At 60.0% G+C, this 13,547-nt stretch overlaps 1 protein-coding gene across 6 annotated transcripts in view; it reads left to right on the top strand.

The window, feature by feature from the left end:
• The window catches only part of LOC121021476 (TLE family member 5), a 43,985-nt gene that overhangs the window by 729 nt on the left and 29,709 nt on the right, over positions 1-13,547 (top strand). For 4 of the 6 annotated variants that reach the window (XM_040461862.1, XM_040461861.1, XM_040461864.1 and 1 more), the window contains exon 2: positions 677-774. In XM_040461862.1, the coding sequence (XP_040317796.1) occupies positions 677-774 (98 nt within the window). Of the gene's footprint in view, positions 1-676; positions 775-3,119; positions 3,184-4,553; positions 4,599-5,211; positions 5,275-6,666; positions 6,742-6,823; positions 7,987-13,547 lie in introns of those variants that run through there. The other 2 variants (XM_040461867.1, XM_040461865.1) reach the window with 2 other exon arrangements.

The raw sequence follows: 13,547 nt of genomic DNA, 5'->3' as shown, positions 1-13,547 counted from the left end.
CCCCCCCCCCCCCCCCCCACCCCCGCCAGGCAGGCAGGGCCTTGGGGCGGCCTTGGCCTCGGGCCTGGGGCTCCCCGGGAGCCCCACCGGGCACCTCTAACACCGGGGCTGCTTTTGGGGCCTAGGAGTGGGGGGAGATCCGAGGCGCACCCCTCCCGGAAGAGCGCAGCCCGGAGGAAGGGTGCTGGGAATCTGGGGTGGAGGGCCCCCCGCCGGGTGATTTCGGGCGCTGGGAGAGGCCCCTTCCCCAAGGGGACTTTGCGGGGAGGCCTTGCTCCCCCACCAACTTGGGGAGGGGCACTCCAGGACACGTTCTCCCCCCATCGCAGAGGCAGTTGGGGCTCTCTCGGATGTGCACCCCCCTCCGGCGCTGTGGAGGGGCGGTAGAGGGCGCACGCTGCCCCCCACCAAGGGCGGGCCTTAAAACGCACCCCCACAGCCTGGGGGTGGCGGGGAACGAGGCGGCTCGGGCGCACCCACCCCCTCGCCTTCCCCCGGGAGAGGCGGGGGCAGGAAGCGAGGGCGGGGGCCGCGCCAGGGGCTGTAAACACGAGCCCGGGAAGTGGGGCGAGGGGGGGGGGGGGGGGCGCGCGCTGCAGCTGCGCCGCCGGCCGGCCGCTGCCTCGGGGGTCGCCCCGCCCCGCCCGGCCCTGACCCGGGCCGCCCCTCCCCACAGGGCTCCTCTCACCTACCCCAGCAACTCAAATTCACCACCTCGGACTCCTGCGACCGCATCAAGGATGAGTTTCAGCTGCTGCAGGCTCAGTATCACAGGTGAGCTGGGGGCCAGGGGCCCTGCAGGGGGGGATGGTGGGCACCCCTAGAGGGGAGGCCTAGAGGGGAGGTTGCGGCCCCTACTGTATAGGTAGACTTGAAAAAATGTAGGTAGAGAGTGTCCTTTCATGTGGTAGGCGCTGTCGTGAACACTTTTCCAATATTAAACTCCCCTAGACTTACTTCAAAACAGCCCATTTCGCAGGTAAGTAGACGGAGGCACAAAAAGTGAAATTATGTGCCCAGAGCCGCGGCAACCTGTGTGGCTTCAGAGCCTCTCTCCCCACCCCCACCCCCATTGGATAGAAGACCTCCCAAGAAGTTGGGGGATGGACCCTCCACCACCCCACCCCACAGGAGATCTCTGTGTCTTAGTTTTGGAGAAAGAGTTCCTGAGGTCCTGACGCTCCAAGGTGGTTCTTCCTCCAGAATTTAATCTTCTAACGTTGTGAAGGGCTTGCCAAGTGCGGGATCTAAGGGGAAGGAACTGGTACTACCTTCAGCCTTCCACTTAAACAGGTTTAAGCCCAGAGAAGTTCAGAGATTTTTCTGGGGATGCCCAGCAAGGAAGTGGCACAGAGACACTTGCACCTAGTCCCTGGGTAGAAGAATGCGAGCCCTCAAGGCTGTGCTCCCGAGTGTGGGGCTTTGCCTGGGAATCAGAAGGGGGTCCTTGGTCACGAATCCCAGTGGGGCCTTGGGCCCTCTCTGGACCTCTGTTTACCCACACAAAAGCGATCTAAGAAGCTTCCTGGGTTTTCTTCAAGGAGAAACGGAAATAGTGAGATAGAGATATGTACAAAAATCTCACCTTTTGAGGGTACTTTCCACGCTCCCCATGTGGTAAATACTCAACCTACATCCTCTTGTTTAATCTTCCCCCAGTGTCCTGTCGCTGGGCCTATTTTACAGATGAGGAAACTGAGGCACAGGCAGTTGAACTTTGTTCCATCCCCTGATGTGGAGAGTTTAGGGGCTTGGCTTGGCAGGTCTGGCTTTTATGAGCCCCCCCCCCCCCAGGGGGTCCTTCCCTCCCTGCCTGGCCCGTGCCCAGGAGTACTGGGCCTGGTCCAGTCCCATAGACTGGAGGTCACAGTACGGTGTGACCTCAGGTAATCCAGATGCCCTCTCTGAACTTTGGGATCTCCATCCACTGGACCTGGGTCTCTCTCTATACAATAAGGGGTCCTACCGTGTTGGGGGTACACACGGGATTTACCAGATCTCCAAGAAGGGCCAGAAATTCAGAGTTTGCGGTGGAAGTGCCTGATTTTTTTTTTTTTTTTTTAATGTCAACAAATAGTGTTCTTAAACAAAATGAGAGAAAAGAAACTCACGGGGCCCCTAGCGTCACAGACTGTGGCCTGTCTCTGAACCTGGATGTACGAGGCAGTCACTTTGGTAGAGGGAGACGCTAGGCCCCACAAGACCAACGTGCGTTTATTGGGTGCTTACTGTATAACAGGAGCTGTTCTAGAAGCTTTCCTTGTCTTAATCGGTTGCATTCTCCCCACCCCACCCTGGGAGGTTGGCACTTAATAGATGCAGAGACCAAGGCCCAGAGAGGTAGAGGGTCACACAGCGTCAAAGCAGCGGGGCCGAACTTTGAGGCCAGTGTGCCTGGCTCGAGCCGGCCGTCTGCTTTCTGCCTCTTTCTCTGCCCCCCTCGGTAGGGCTGGCGGCAAGTGGGCTTTGAGAAATGCTCTAAGCTCATCCTTGCCGGGAGAGCCTGCAAGAGGCCAGGGGCTCACCACCTCTGTTACCCAAAAGTGGAACTTGAATCCCCTAGTGAAATCAAGGCTTGTAAGAGGGGCCTGGCCGGTCCCCTTGGAGATTCCTCGGTGAGTCCAACCCAGCTCCCTGCCAGCCAGCCAGCCCTGCACCCTCTCTGCCCTTTTGTGGTTTCTGTTCCTTCCTCCCTGGCTGGATCGTTTTCCCCAGCGGTTGGGACTGTGGCCTCTGTAGCCAGCTTTCTGGCTGTGTGACCTTGATCCACTTACTCACCCTCTCTGGGCGTCCATTGCGTCATCCGTGGCACGAGGGTCGACGCTAATATCACGGATTTCATCGAGTTTCTGGACGGGGAGAAGTTTCTCTGAGTCCCTGGCGGACCTGGGGTCAGGGTGTTTGTAATCCGTGTGCTTACCCTCGACTTTCTCTGCAGCCGTGTCTCCGAGGCTGAGTTCTTGATCCTCGGTTTACAGCCCGGGAGCCCGAGGCAACCCACCCCCTGCCCCGTCTCCACAGAGGGGCGCATCATTCTGCCCCCACCAAAGCTCTGGGCTCCCCTGCACGGTGGTAGGGGGGACCTCACCCCTGGCCCTTCCCTCCTTGTTCTGTTTCAGCCTGAAGCTCGAATGTGACAAGCTGGCCAGTGAAAAATCAGAGATGCAGCGTCATTACGTGATGGTAAGCTGGCCCCGGGGTGGCCGGGCGGGGGCTGGTGGGGGGACCCCAGACCCTCCTCCGCCCCTGGCAGCTGCCTGACCCTGGCCGCCTCCTGCGGGATGTAGGAGGATTCGGGGTCTGCTCTGCATTCAGCCGGCCCCCGGGGCCTGGCTGAGTCCGCCTTGCCGGCCTGGCCGCCGGCCCAGGCGGTGGCCGAGGTGCCAAACCACCGGGTTGCAGCCTGGGCCTGCCAGGTCCCCCGGCTGTCCTTGGCAGCAGAGGAGGCGGCTGCTGTGAAAGCCAAGGCCAGGAACTGACGTGGGGGAGCAGCCGGATCCCTCCCTGCCCCCACAGTTTGGGCATCCCAGCGTTTAACCCCTCCTGGCCCGGGCTTCGGAAGGAGGACTGGGGGGGGGGGGGGGGGGGGGCCGGGGACCCTGACACCCTTTGGGGTCCCAGGGGGGGAGGGAGGGGGTGACACTGCATTCTTTGCCTGACATCTGAGACCCTGCCTGTGCACGCTGCCGGAATCACTTGCCACCACACCCACACCCACCAGGTGGCAATTTCTACGTCAAAAACCCCTGCGTTGGTCCAGCCCAGAGCCCAGCTCTCCCAGGCTACAGGGGAGGCAGAGGCAGATACTTACCCTCCTGGCCCCAGAGGGATGGGGATGGGGCGGAGCCAGGGACCCAGGACGGACGGGCGGGGGGGGGGGGCCGGGGGGGACGGTTCCAGAGAGGGGCACACTGCCTAAGGAAGGCTACACGGAGAACGGGGCATTGCGGCTCGGGTCTTGAAGAATGAGTAGGAGCTTTCTGGGCAGAGGAGAAACTGCAATGTCCTGGGAATGAACTTGGCTTCCCCTGCCCCACCCCCAGGGATGATGGGGAGCCATGAGGGACTTGAGGGGAGGGGAGGGGGCAGGGTCAGATCTGGGACGTGAGGAGGGGGGCTCCTGACCCCAGAGCCAGACCCAGCAGGCTTTGTTTATCCTGATTATTTATACCCAGGAAGGCAGACTTCCCGGGAGTCTGGGGCCACCCGCCGACAAGACACATAAAGAGAAAAGATTAGGAGCCCTGGAATGTTTGTGTGCCGGAGAGGGGCTGGATAATTATTCCAGAACCCAGGGGAGCCAGGCCAGGCTGGGGCCCTGAAGCCCCCTCCCAGCTCCCTCAAGTGCCCCCCCCTCCCCCAGGGGCCTGGGCCCCTGCTCCGGGTCTGGGTGCCTCCTACATGCCTCTCCTCTCTCCTGCCTTCACACTCTCATCTGGCTGCCTCCTGCCTTGTCTCTCTGTCACTCCCCCATCTCTGTCTCTGGAACCCCCCATCCTTTACCGACCCCCCATTTCTCTCTCTCTCTCTCTCTCTCTCTCTCCCCGCAATAGTACTACGAGATGTCCTACGGCTTGAACATCGAGATGCACAAGCAGGTACGCCCCCCGCCCCCCTTGAGCACCCCCAGGCAGGTGGGCCCGGCCCCTTGGCTATGAACCAAGTCTGTCCTTCATACTGTTACTTCAGAGCCCTCTGTCTGCTCTTTCCTGGGCCCCCCTGGGAGGTTTATCTCCCTGAGGGGGAGGGGCAGAAACTTCCCCCCAACCTACCAGCCCCCTGCCCCGTCGACCCCCCTTTACAACAGTGGGGGAGGGTAACATGCCAGCGCACCGTGGACCCCCAAACTGCCCCTCACCCTGCAGCCTTGCTTTGGCTATCCGTGCGCTGAGGAGGCCAGCTGAGGGGTGTCATAAAAACAATGATGCTGGCCACCCCTCCCCTACAAGCAGCCACTCCTTACCAGGCGCCGGCCATCATCTCAGGGCCACCCGGCCCCCCGAGCCCGGTCCTGCGTCTTCACTGTCAGCAGCAGGGCCGGGAGCCAGCCTCAGATCCCACCTCTACCGCTGGATGGGTACCCATAGGCTTGAGGTGTTGATCTGACCCTGGGCCGAGCTGGCCTCTTAGCTAGAACCTCGCGGGCCTCCTGGGGCTGGTCTGCACCTGCCCCCGGCGCCTGCCCTGGACTGAACCCTCCGTGCGTTCCAGGCTGAAATCGTCAAGAGGCTGAATGGGATTTGTGCCCAGGTCCTACCCTACCTTTCCCAAGAGGTGAGTGACCCTCCACCCCCCCCAAGGGCTGCTGGGAGGAGGAGGTAGACAGACCGTGGACTTGCCCCAGGCCCTCCCCGCTGCAGCCCTCAGGCAGCGCGGAGCCGGCTGCCCCGACCACACACCTCCCCTCTCTGGACCTCCCAGACACCAGCCTGGCCTGTGCGGAAGAATCCCCAGGCTGGAGCAACCCCCCGGGGGTGCAGGGCAGTGGAGGGAGGGGCCTCCCCCTGCTGCAGAATCCCCAGGCTGGAGTGAGTCACTTCACTGGTGAAAATGTCAGATATGCCCAAGAGTTGTTCCTGCCTGTCCTGCTTCTGCCTCGGACCTTCCTGAGGTTTGTCTGCCAGGCCCCGCGGGCCACCTCAGGCCACAACACCAGAAGCGCGCGCGCGCGCGCGCGTGTGTGTGTGTGTGTGTGTGTGTGTGTGTGTGTACGGGGAGGGCACTCAGCACACGTCTGCAGACGTGCACAGACGCGACACCCAGATACACGAGGCACACACATGCACGTGTGCACGCAGATGCACGTACGTGCAGCCACGCGGAGACCCACAGGTGGACGCGTGGACACACGCACGCGCCCTGGGGCACCGGGCTCTCACTTCTGCTTTTTGAGATTTTAAGACTCTTGGTGTGAGACCCGCTCCGCGTTCCCCGCCCCTGCCAGGTTTTGCTGTCGATAATTCATTTCCTCTTTAAGCCCAGACGATCTTGGGGCCCGTGGGGAACCTGCGTGCCCAGGGACAGTTCCAGAAGGACACTGTGAAAACCCCAGAGAAAGGGGTTCTTGGGGCCTGGAAGACCTAGACTTGGGCTTTCCTTTCATGACGGGGGCTTCCTGGGAGGCAAGGCAGAAAGAGACATTGGCAGATTGTGGCGTCTGACGGCAGAAGAGACGGACGTTCAGGGAGTGCTGGGGTGTGGAGGGGGCAGATTGCTCTGGGGAGGGATTGCGCCGAACCGAGACTCCTACTCCGGCACTGCCAGAATCCTCCGGGCCTTCCTCAGCTATGGAAGGAGAGGAGCTTGGATTAGCAGGTGTTCGACCGCAATCTGCAAGATCTTAGGATCAAGACTTGCCTGTACAGTTGGCCACGCTGTGCACCGTGCATCTATTTCTTTGTAGGTGGCAGATCCGGGGTGTCTCTCAGACTCACCCAGTGTCGTTTTCTTACGTATGTTTGGCACTGGCTGAGGCTTGGTAAACAGAAGGGGATGGAGAGGGGTTTTCTGGTGGGGTCGAGAGCCATGGGGGTTGGGGGGGGGACGGTGCGTGGCGCTACTAGCCTGGATGGGAGAGTGGCTTCTCTTGGGCTCTGTGCCCCAGAGCCGCACCTGAGATCAGGGTGCAGCACCTGGCTCCTCTCTGCCCCCCATTCCCCTTTCCAGCACCAACAGCAGGTCTTGGGAGCCATCGAGAGAGCTAAGCAGGTCACGGCTCCTGAGCTGAACTCCATCATCCGAGTACGTCTGGGTCTCGGGTGGGCGGGCAGCTGGGAGGGCAGGTGGGCCCGGCAGCTAATGCTCCCCTCCTTCTGCCCTGCAGCAGCAGCTCCAAGCCCATCAGCTGTCCCAGCTGCAGGCCCTGGCCCTGCCTCTGACCCCGCTGCCCGTGGGGCTGCAACCGCCTTCGCTGCCGGCCGTCAGCGCGGGCACCGGCCTCCTCTCGCTGTCCGCGCTGGGCTCCCAGGCCCACCTCTCCAAGGAAGACAAGAACGGGCACGACGGTGACACCCACCAGGAGGATGACGGCGAGAAGTCGGATTAGTGGGCGGCCGGGATGGGGAGGGTGGGGGGGCAGAGGGGAGACAGACAACGGAAGAGAGAGGAACGTTTAGCGCAAGACACAGTAGGGCTCGGGATTGGCTGAACTCGGTAGTATTTATGGTAGCCGCCTGCTGGGGCCCTAGCCCTGCCTGTGTGCCGCCCCTAGCTTCGCTCACACCCCCGGCCTCCTCCCTCCTCCTCCTCCTCCTCCCCCCCCCACCCCTGCAGCCTGAGTGGGTGAATACCTTGCTCATGCTCATTCCACACCGGCGGCAAGCTGAGGCCTGGAGGCACAAACGGGAAGCCAGGTCAGAGGAGAGCAAAGCCTCCAGAAGCCCCGCACCCCTGCACTTCCCCGTCCGCACATGCGCGCACCTGACGTCCGCCCGCAGGGCCCCTCGGGGCGCGCCCCCCAGCCTCTCACCCCGGCACTGCATGCAGACAACACGCTAGCTGCCCCTTCCTGCCCTGGGCACCCCCCCCTCCTCCCGTCCTGCCCCCTCCCTCACCTCCTCTGCCCGTTCCGGAGCCCACGCCCACCTGTCCTCGCCCCTCGCCCCGCAGGAGAGGGGGCGGGGAGAGTGAGCTTAGCCAGGAGCAGGAGGAGGGGGGGGCGGGCGTCCCAGAATTCCCTTTCTCCCCTTCCCGAATAAAGATGAGGGTACTCAAGTTGTCTTGGTTTTTATTTTATTTTTTTCCTTTTTCCAGTATACTAGCTTGTCTTTTAAGAAAAGGGATATTACGGGGGGGGGGGGGGGGGGGGAAAGACAGAAAAATGTTTAAAAAAAAAAAAAACAAGCAACACCCACACCTGTGTCTGTATATAGCCTTTTAGACTGTCAGCTTTTGTTGTGCTCAGTCGTCTGATCGCTGCGGAGAAGTGACAATGCTGTGTCGAGGGTGGGCTTAGCTGTGCCTTTCAAATAAAGATGTGAGAAGGTTGGTCGCCTTGTCCCTGCCTCTGTGTTGCGGGCTGCCGCGGTGCCCCCCTTCCCAGGGGAGGAGGGGGTTCCCTCACGTCTGAGCTCCCTCCTTATGAGGGACGGGTTAGCGAGAGTCCCGGGTGAGTCCGGCTTGTCGGTGTAAGTCTGTCTGCAGAACTTGGTGCATAGACCAGAGAGGGTCAGCTGGAGGATCTAAGTCACACAGCCACGCCCCGGTGCCGGAGGCTTAATGGAGCTGGTGTCTGATCACCAGGCCACAGGGCTCCTAAGTGGCATTCCTTTCCCTTAGAGACAGATTTCCAGACTGCCGGGATCAACTGCCACTGCCCACACGAAGACCCTTTTTCCAGAGCTGAGAAGACAGACCCCCAGCTGAACGTGACAGTGCCAGGACCTCTTGAAGGTCCTGGAGCCACCCCCTGAGCGGGACCACCTGGGGGAGCCAGAAGGAAAGGAGGTTCCCAGAGTGCATCTGGCACTTGGGCCAAGAGGCCCTCAGGCTGCCCACCCAGGATGTGGGGAGAAGCTAAGGGTGGGGCTGGGCGGGGCAGCCAAGGAGGGCTGGGGCGTAGAATTCCCACCCTCAGGGACCTGGGCACCCAGGGACTTTTCAAGTCCAAGAAATTCTCACCTGCCCCCCATCCAGTGGGTTCCCTTGGGGGACCAAAGGCAGAGGGGAAGGCGGACTGCTCACCGCACGAGAAATGGCTCATGTCCCTGAGCAAAGAGGAGACAGAGGAGTGGGGACAGGGACCGAGCCACCCAGGCGCCCCTGCACCCACTGCAGTCAGAGCACCTCTAAAAACGCCAGTGTGATGGGGTCACTCCCCGCCTAATGTTTATCCTCGGGTTAAAACCCCAAACTCCAAACTCGGGCACCTGGGTGGCTCAGTTGGTTAAGCCACTGACTCCTGGTTCAGCTCACGTCACGATCTCACGGTTCCTAAGATCGAGCCCTGCCTGGGACTCCACAGTGACATCGCGGAACCTGCTTGGAATTCTGTCCCTCTCTCTCTGACCCTCCCCTCCTTGTGTGCGCGCTCTCTCTCTCATCATAAATAAATAAGCATTAAAAAAAAAAAAAAGGCATGAGTACTGAGTGATTCCATTTATATGAAGAACAAAATCCAGCCCAAGTGACCTGTGCTGTCAGGTGTCATGGGGTTACCCTTGGCAGAGGGGGAGGGGCACAGGGGGCTTCTAATGGGGCCGGTCGTGTTTCACTTCTCAACTTGCCTGCTGATTACATGAGGGTGTTCACTTTGTAATAATTCATGAATTTGTTCACTTCACAACCTGTGCACCCTTTTGTGTGTTACATTTCACAATTAAAAAAAAATCATAAAAAATAGATTTGTGGCCTCCGTGGCAGCTGGATCTGCTCCCCACCCCTCCAATCATCCCTCTTCCGCAGGCGGCAACCAGCTTGAAACATCTCGCCATTCCTTGCCTAGAGGCCTTTGCACATGTTGTTCCGTCTGTCTGGAACAGTGTTCTCTTTTTTTTTTTTTTTTTTTAACGTTTATTCATTTTTGAGACACGGAGAGAGACAAAGCGCAAGTCGAGCAGGGGAGGGGCAGAGAGAGAGGGAGACAGAATCCGAAGCAGGTTCCAGGCTCCGAGCTGTCAGCACGGAACCTGATGTGGGGCTCGAACCCACAAACCGTGAGATCATGACTTGAACCGAAGTCAGAGGCTTAACCGACTGAGCCACCCAGGTGTCCCCAGGTCCCTGGATGACACGTTTCTTAAGTCCTCTCAGGCCCCTCCACCCAGGTCCTGCAGGGAACAACAGGTGCCATTAATATGTCACATGGTGGTTCCAGGCATATGGTCTCTAGCCTCAATTTAAATCCTGGCTCTTCAGGGGTGCCTGGGTGGCTCAGTCGGTTGAGCGTCCGACTTCGGCTCAGATCATGATCTAGAGGTCCGTGGGTTTGAGCCCCGCGTCGGGCTCTGTGCTGACGGCTCAGGGCCTGGAGCCTGCTTCGGATTCTGTGTCTCCCTCTCTCTCTGCTCCTCCCCCACTCGTGCTCTGTCTCTCTCCTTCTCTGTCAAAAATAAATAAACATTAAAAAAATAAAAATACATAAATCCTGGCTCTTCCTCTCATAGCTGGGCCATCTAGACAAGCGGCTTCTCCCCTCTGGACCTTGGTTTCCCTGTCTCTGTAAAATGGGTATAATCTCAATACTACTCCTTGTTATGAAGGCCATGCTATTTAATCCGTGGAAATGCTTACAGCACAGCCTGGCACAGTTCCTTCATTCCTTCATTGAGACCTACTGTGAGCCCCAGGGACACAGAAGACATAAATTCCTGTCCTCTGGCTGGAACAGACAGATAACCAGGAAAACACAAAATGTGTCAGCACGTGTGTTGACGGAGAGCCAGGCAGAGAAGGGATGGGGAGCGTTGGCTGCAAATTTTTTTTCCCCCTAATTTGCACCTAGAAGCAGCTCAATAAACGTTAGCAGTTTGCTGAGGGCAGACCTGGGTTTGTAGCCATCTCAGACCCTAACTAGGGATTTGAGGCAAGTGAAGTCACTTGTCTGATCTCAGTTTCTGGGAAACTGTTCCCGAGAATTAGCAGGAAGCCTGCAGCTGGTGTTATTATTACTGATGTTGCTGGCAGATGAAGGGCTCCGTGGGGGGGGGGGGGGGGTCACAAATCCGACACCCCCAAAACAGGGGTCTCCTCCGGAGAAGGGGGCGCCCTGCCCAGCCACGGAGGATCTGGGACCTCGGGGGGCCTCCCTTTGGGCCTCGGAGCACCCCCGCCCAATGCCACCTGCGGGGCTTGGATCTGGGAGCCCCCGGTGGAGCAGGCTGACAAGAAGGTTGGGGGGGGGGGGTACGCGAGCGCGGCCGCGGAGCCTGGCGGGCGGAGGGGCCGCCTCCGGTGCCCCCTCCCCACCGCGGCCTCCCGCGCTTAACGACCGCGCCGCCGGCGACCTCGGCTAATTGATCCGCTAATGGGCCCCGCGCCGCGGCCGCGCCTAATGAGGCGGGAGGAGGGGGCGGAGGGGGCGGTGGGGAGAGTGCAGGGGAGGGGGACAGGGAGAGCAGTGAGGAGAGGAGGAGGAGGAGGGGGCGGTGGGGAGAGTGCGGGGGAGGGGGAGAGGAGGGGTCTAGGGAGGAGGAAGGGAGGGGGAAGGAAGACAAGGGAGGGGTGGAGGCAGGGGGGTGGGGGAGAGAAGGGAGGGGTGGAGAAGGGAGGGGAGGACAGGAGGAGGGGGAGCGAATGGAGGGAAGAGCCGGGGAGGGGTTAGGGAGAGAGGAGGGGGAGTTGGAGGAGGATGGGGAGGAACACAGCAGGAAGGGGGAAGGCTGAGAGGGAGGGGCCCAGGGAGTGGAGGAGGGGAGGCAATGCCCCCAGCCCTTGGGCACAGGACTGGAGGAGAGGGGAGCCGTGCAGACAGGACGAACGCAGCCGTTTCTGGCCACCCAACCCCCTCTCAGACCCCATCCCTTGTGGGGGGGGGGCGGTCCCTTCTTCTTAAAAGCCCCTCCCCTTCTGTGATCATTCCCCTTTGGAAGGGGCTTTTTAGCAGGGGGATGTGCGCAGCAGGGGTGTGAGCCGCCCCCCTACTCTGTCCTCGAGTGTGCTAACGTCCTCAGTGTTGGAGAATTCCCCCAGGCCCCTGTGGCCTGAGACGAACCCAGCCCCTGTCCCCAAACACCCCTTCTGTACCTCCACCGACTCCTAGGCCTGAGAGCACCCCAGTGGCCCAGAAAGCCAGCCCTCTTCCTCCGGCTCCTGGTTTGAGCTAGAACTCCCCACGTGATCCACGAAATGGCCACAGTCGGGCCGGCCAGGCGCACCTGCAGCCTTCCTCCTTCCTGAGTCCTCTGGGCATCAGCAACTTGGACTCGGATGCAGTCTTGGGGGAGAAACAGTGCTGGTGGAGTCTGGGACCCGGAAACGTCACGCTGCCCATTTCGCAGACAACAGAACTGGGGCCCAAAGACGGACAACAGATTGTCAAGGCCACAAAACAAGGCAGCGCCTCAGAAGGTCACCCGACCGCAGGTAAAGGAGCTCTTGGCCCCACTAGGAGCAACCAGAAATAATCAGGAAGCCAAAGCTGGTCATCAGGATAACAGAAATCATAAACAGCTATGATTTGAACATCTATTAAGGCCCCAGCCTTGGCTGAGGGTTTTGACTACATGTCTGTTAATTCCTTTTTTTTTTTTTTAATTTTTTTTTTTTAACGTTTATTTATTTTTGAGACAGAGAGAGACAGAGCATGAATGGGGGACGGTCAGAGAGAGAGGGAGACACAGAATCCGAAACAGGCTCCGGGCTCCGAGCTGTCAGCACAGAGCCCGACACGGGTCTCGAACTCACGGACCGCGAGATCGCGAGATCCCGCGAGATCGGGACCTGAGCCGAAGTCGGACGCTCAACCGACTGAGCCACCCAGGCGCCCCTCCTTTTTTTTTTTTTTTTTTTTTAAGTTTATTAGTTATTTATTTATTTTTGTAATCTCTATGCCTAATGTGGGGCTCGAACCCACGAGCCAGACAGCAGGAGTCACATGCCCTTCCCACAGAGCCAGCCAGGCGCCTGTCTCCCAGTTAATTCTTGAAAATACCTGTGAAGGAAGGACCATTAGACAGATAAAGAACGGAGGCAGTGACTTGCCCAAGAGCACACACCCAGGAACCTGGGTTCTGATGCAGGAAGGTCCAAGCTACAGGGTCCAGGGTCTTAGCCATTTTGTTTAAGGGATAGAGGAAGCTTCTGGAACCAGTGCTGGAGAGCAGGGCTTCCAGGGTGGCAGTGCCAGGCAGGGCAGGAGGCAAGGGTGAGAGGGAGTGGGAGGGAGGGAGGGGTGCTCCTTGAGGCAGTGCTCCCTGCTTTGTGCAGGCCTTCGCCCTGGCCTCTTTCTGACACCACCTGAGGGCCTTTCCCTGGCCTGGAACACACTGTCCCCAGAGCCGGGGACTGCCATCAACACCCCCTCTTTGGCTGGCTTTATCAATCACAATGCACAACTTAAGGCAACAGATACTCCCTTGTTCTCCCTTTCCCCACCCCCGACCCCCACTCTGAGTCTGTGACAAAAGCATTCGGTCTGATGTGGTCACTACTGCCTCTCCAGGCTTAGCATTGTGTCTGGCTCGCGGTAGGTGTTCGGGGAAGATCGAGCGAGCGGGCGAGATGGCGGCGCGCGAGCCAGCCCCTCCGGACCCCGCCTGCCAGCCTGGGAGCCACGGCAGGTGTTAGAGCGGAGGAGGGGCCGGGCTGGAGGGGAGACGGAGGCTCGCGCCGCGTTTAGACGCGTTCTGACCTTAGACGCGGCGGGAGGGAGCCCAGGCACCATAGGGCCCGGCCCGCCGAGGACTCCCCCCGACGGTCTCTCGGGCTGTCGCGCTCTTGCCCTTCCGTGTGTCTCCGCCCTTGTCTCTGGGTGTCCCAGATCCTCGGTCTCCCCGGGTCTCTCTCCCTCACCCGCCCCGCCCCCCACCGTCCTTCAAGGTCTTTCTAGCTCTGCCTCCCCTCCCTGTCTGTCTCTCCTTCCTACTCTCCCCGCGTGTCCCCGCTCTGTG

Source organism: Herpailurus yagouaroundi, unplaced genomic scaffold (assembly GCF_014898765.1).
Source record: "Herpailurus yagouaroundi ecotype Mexico unplaced genomic scaffold, PumYag 295, whole genome shotgun sequence".
Classification (NCBI taxonomy): Eukaryota; Metazoa; Chordata; class Mammalia; order Carnivora; family Felidae; genus Herpailurus; species Herpailurus yagouaroundi.
Note: the sequence above shows the minus strand (reverse complement) of the source record. Positions and strands in the feature narration are given on the sequence as shown.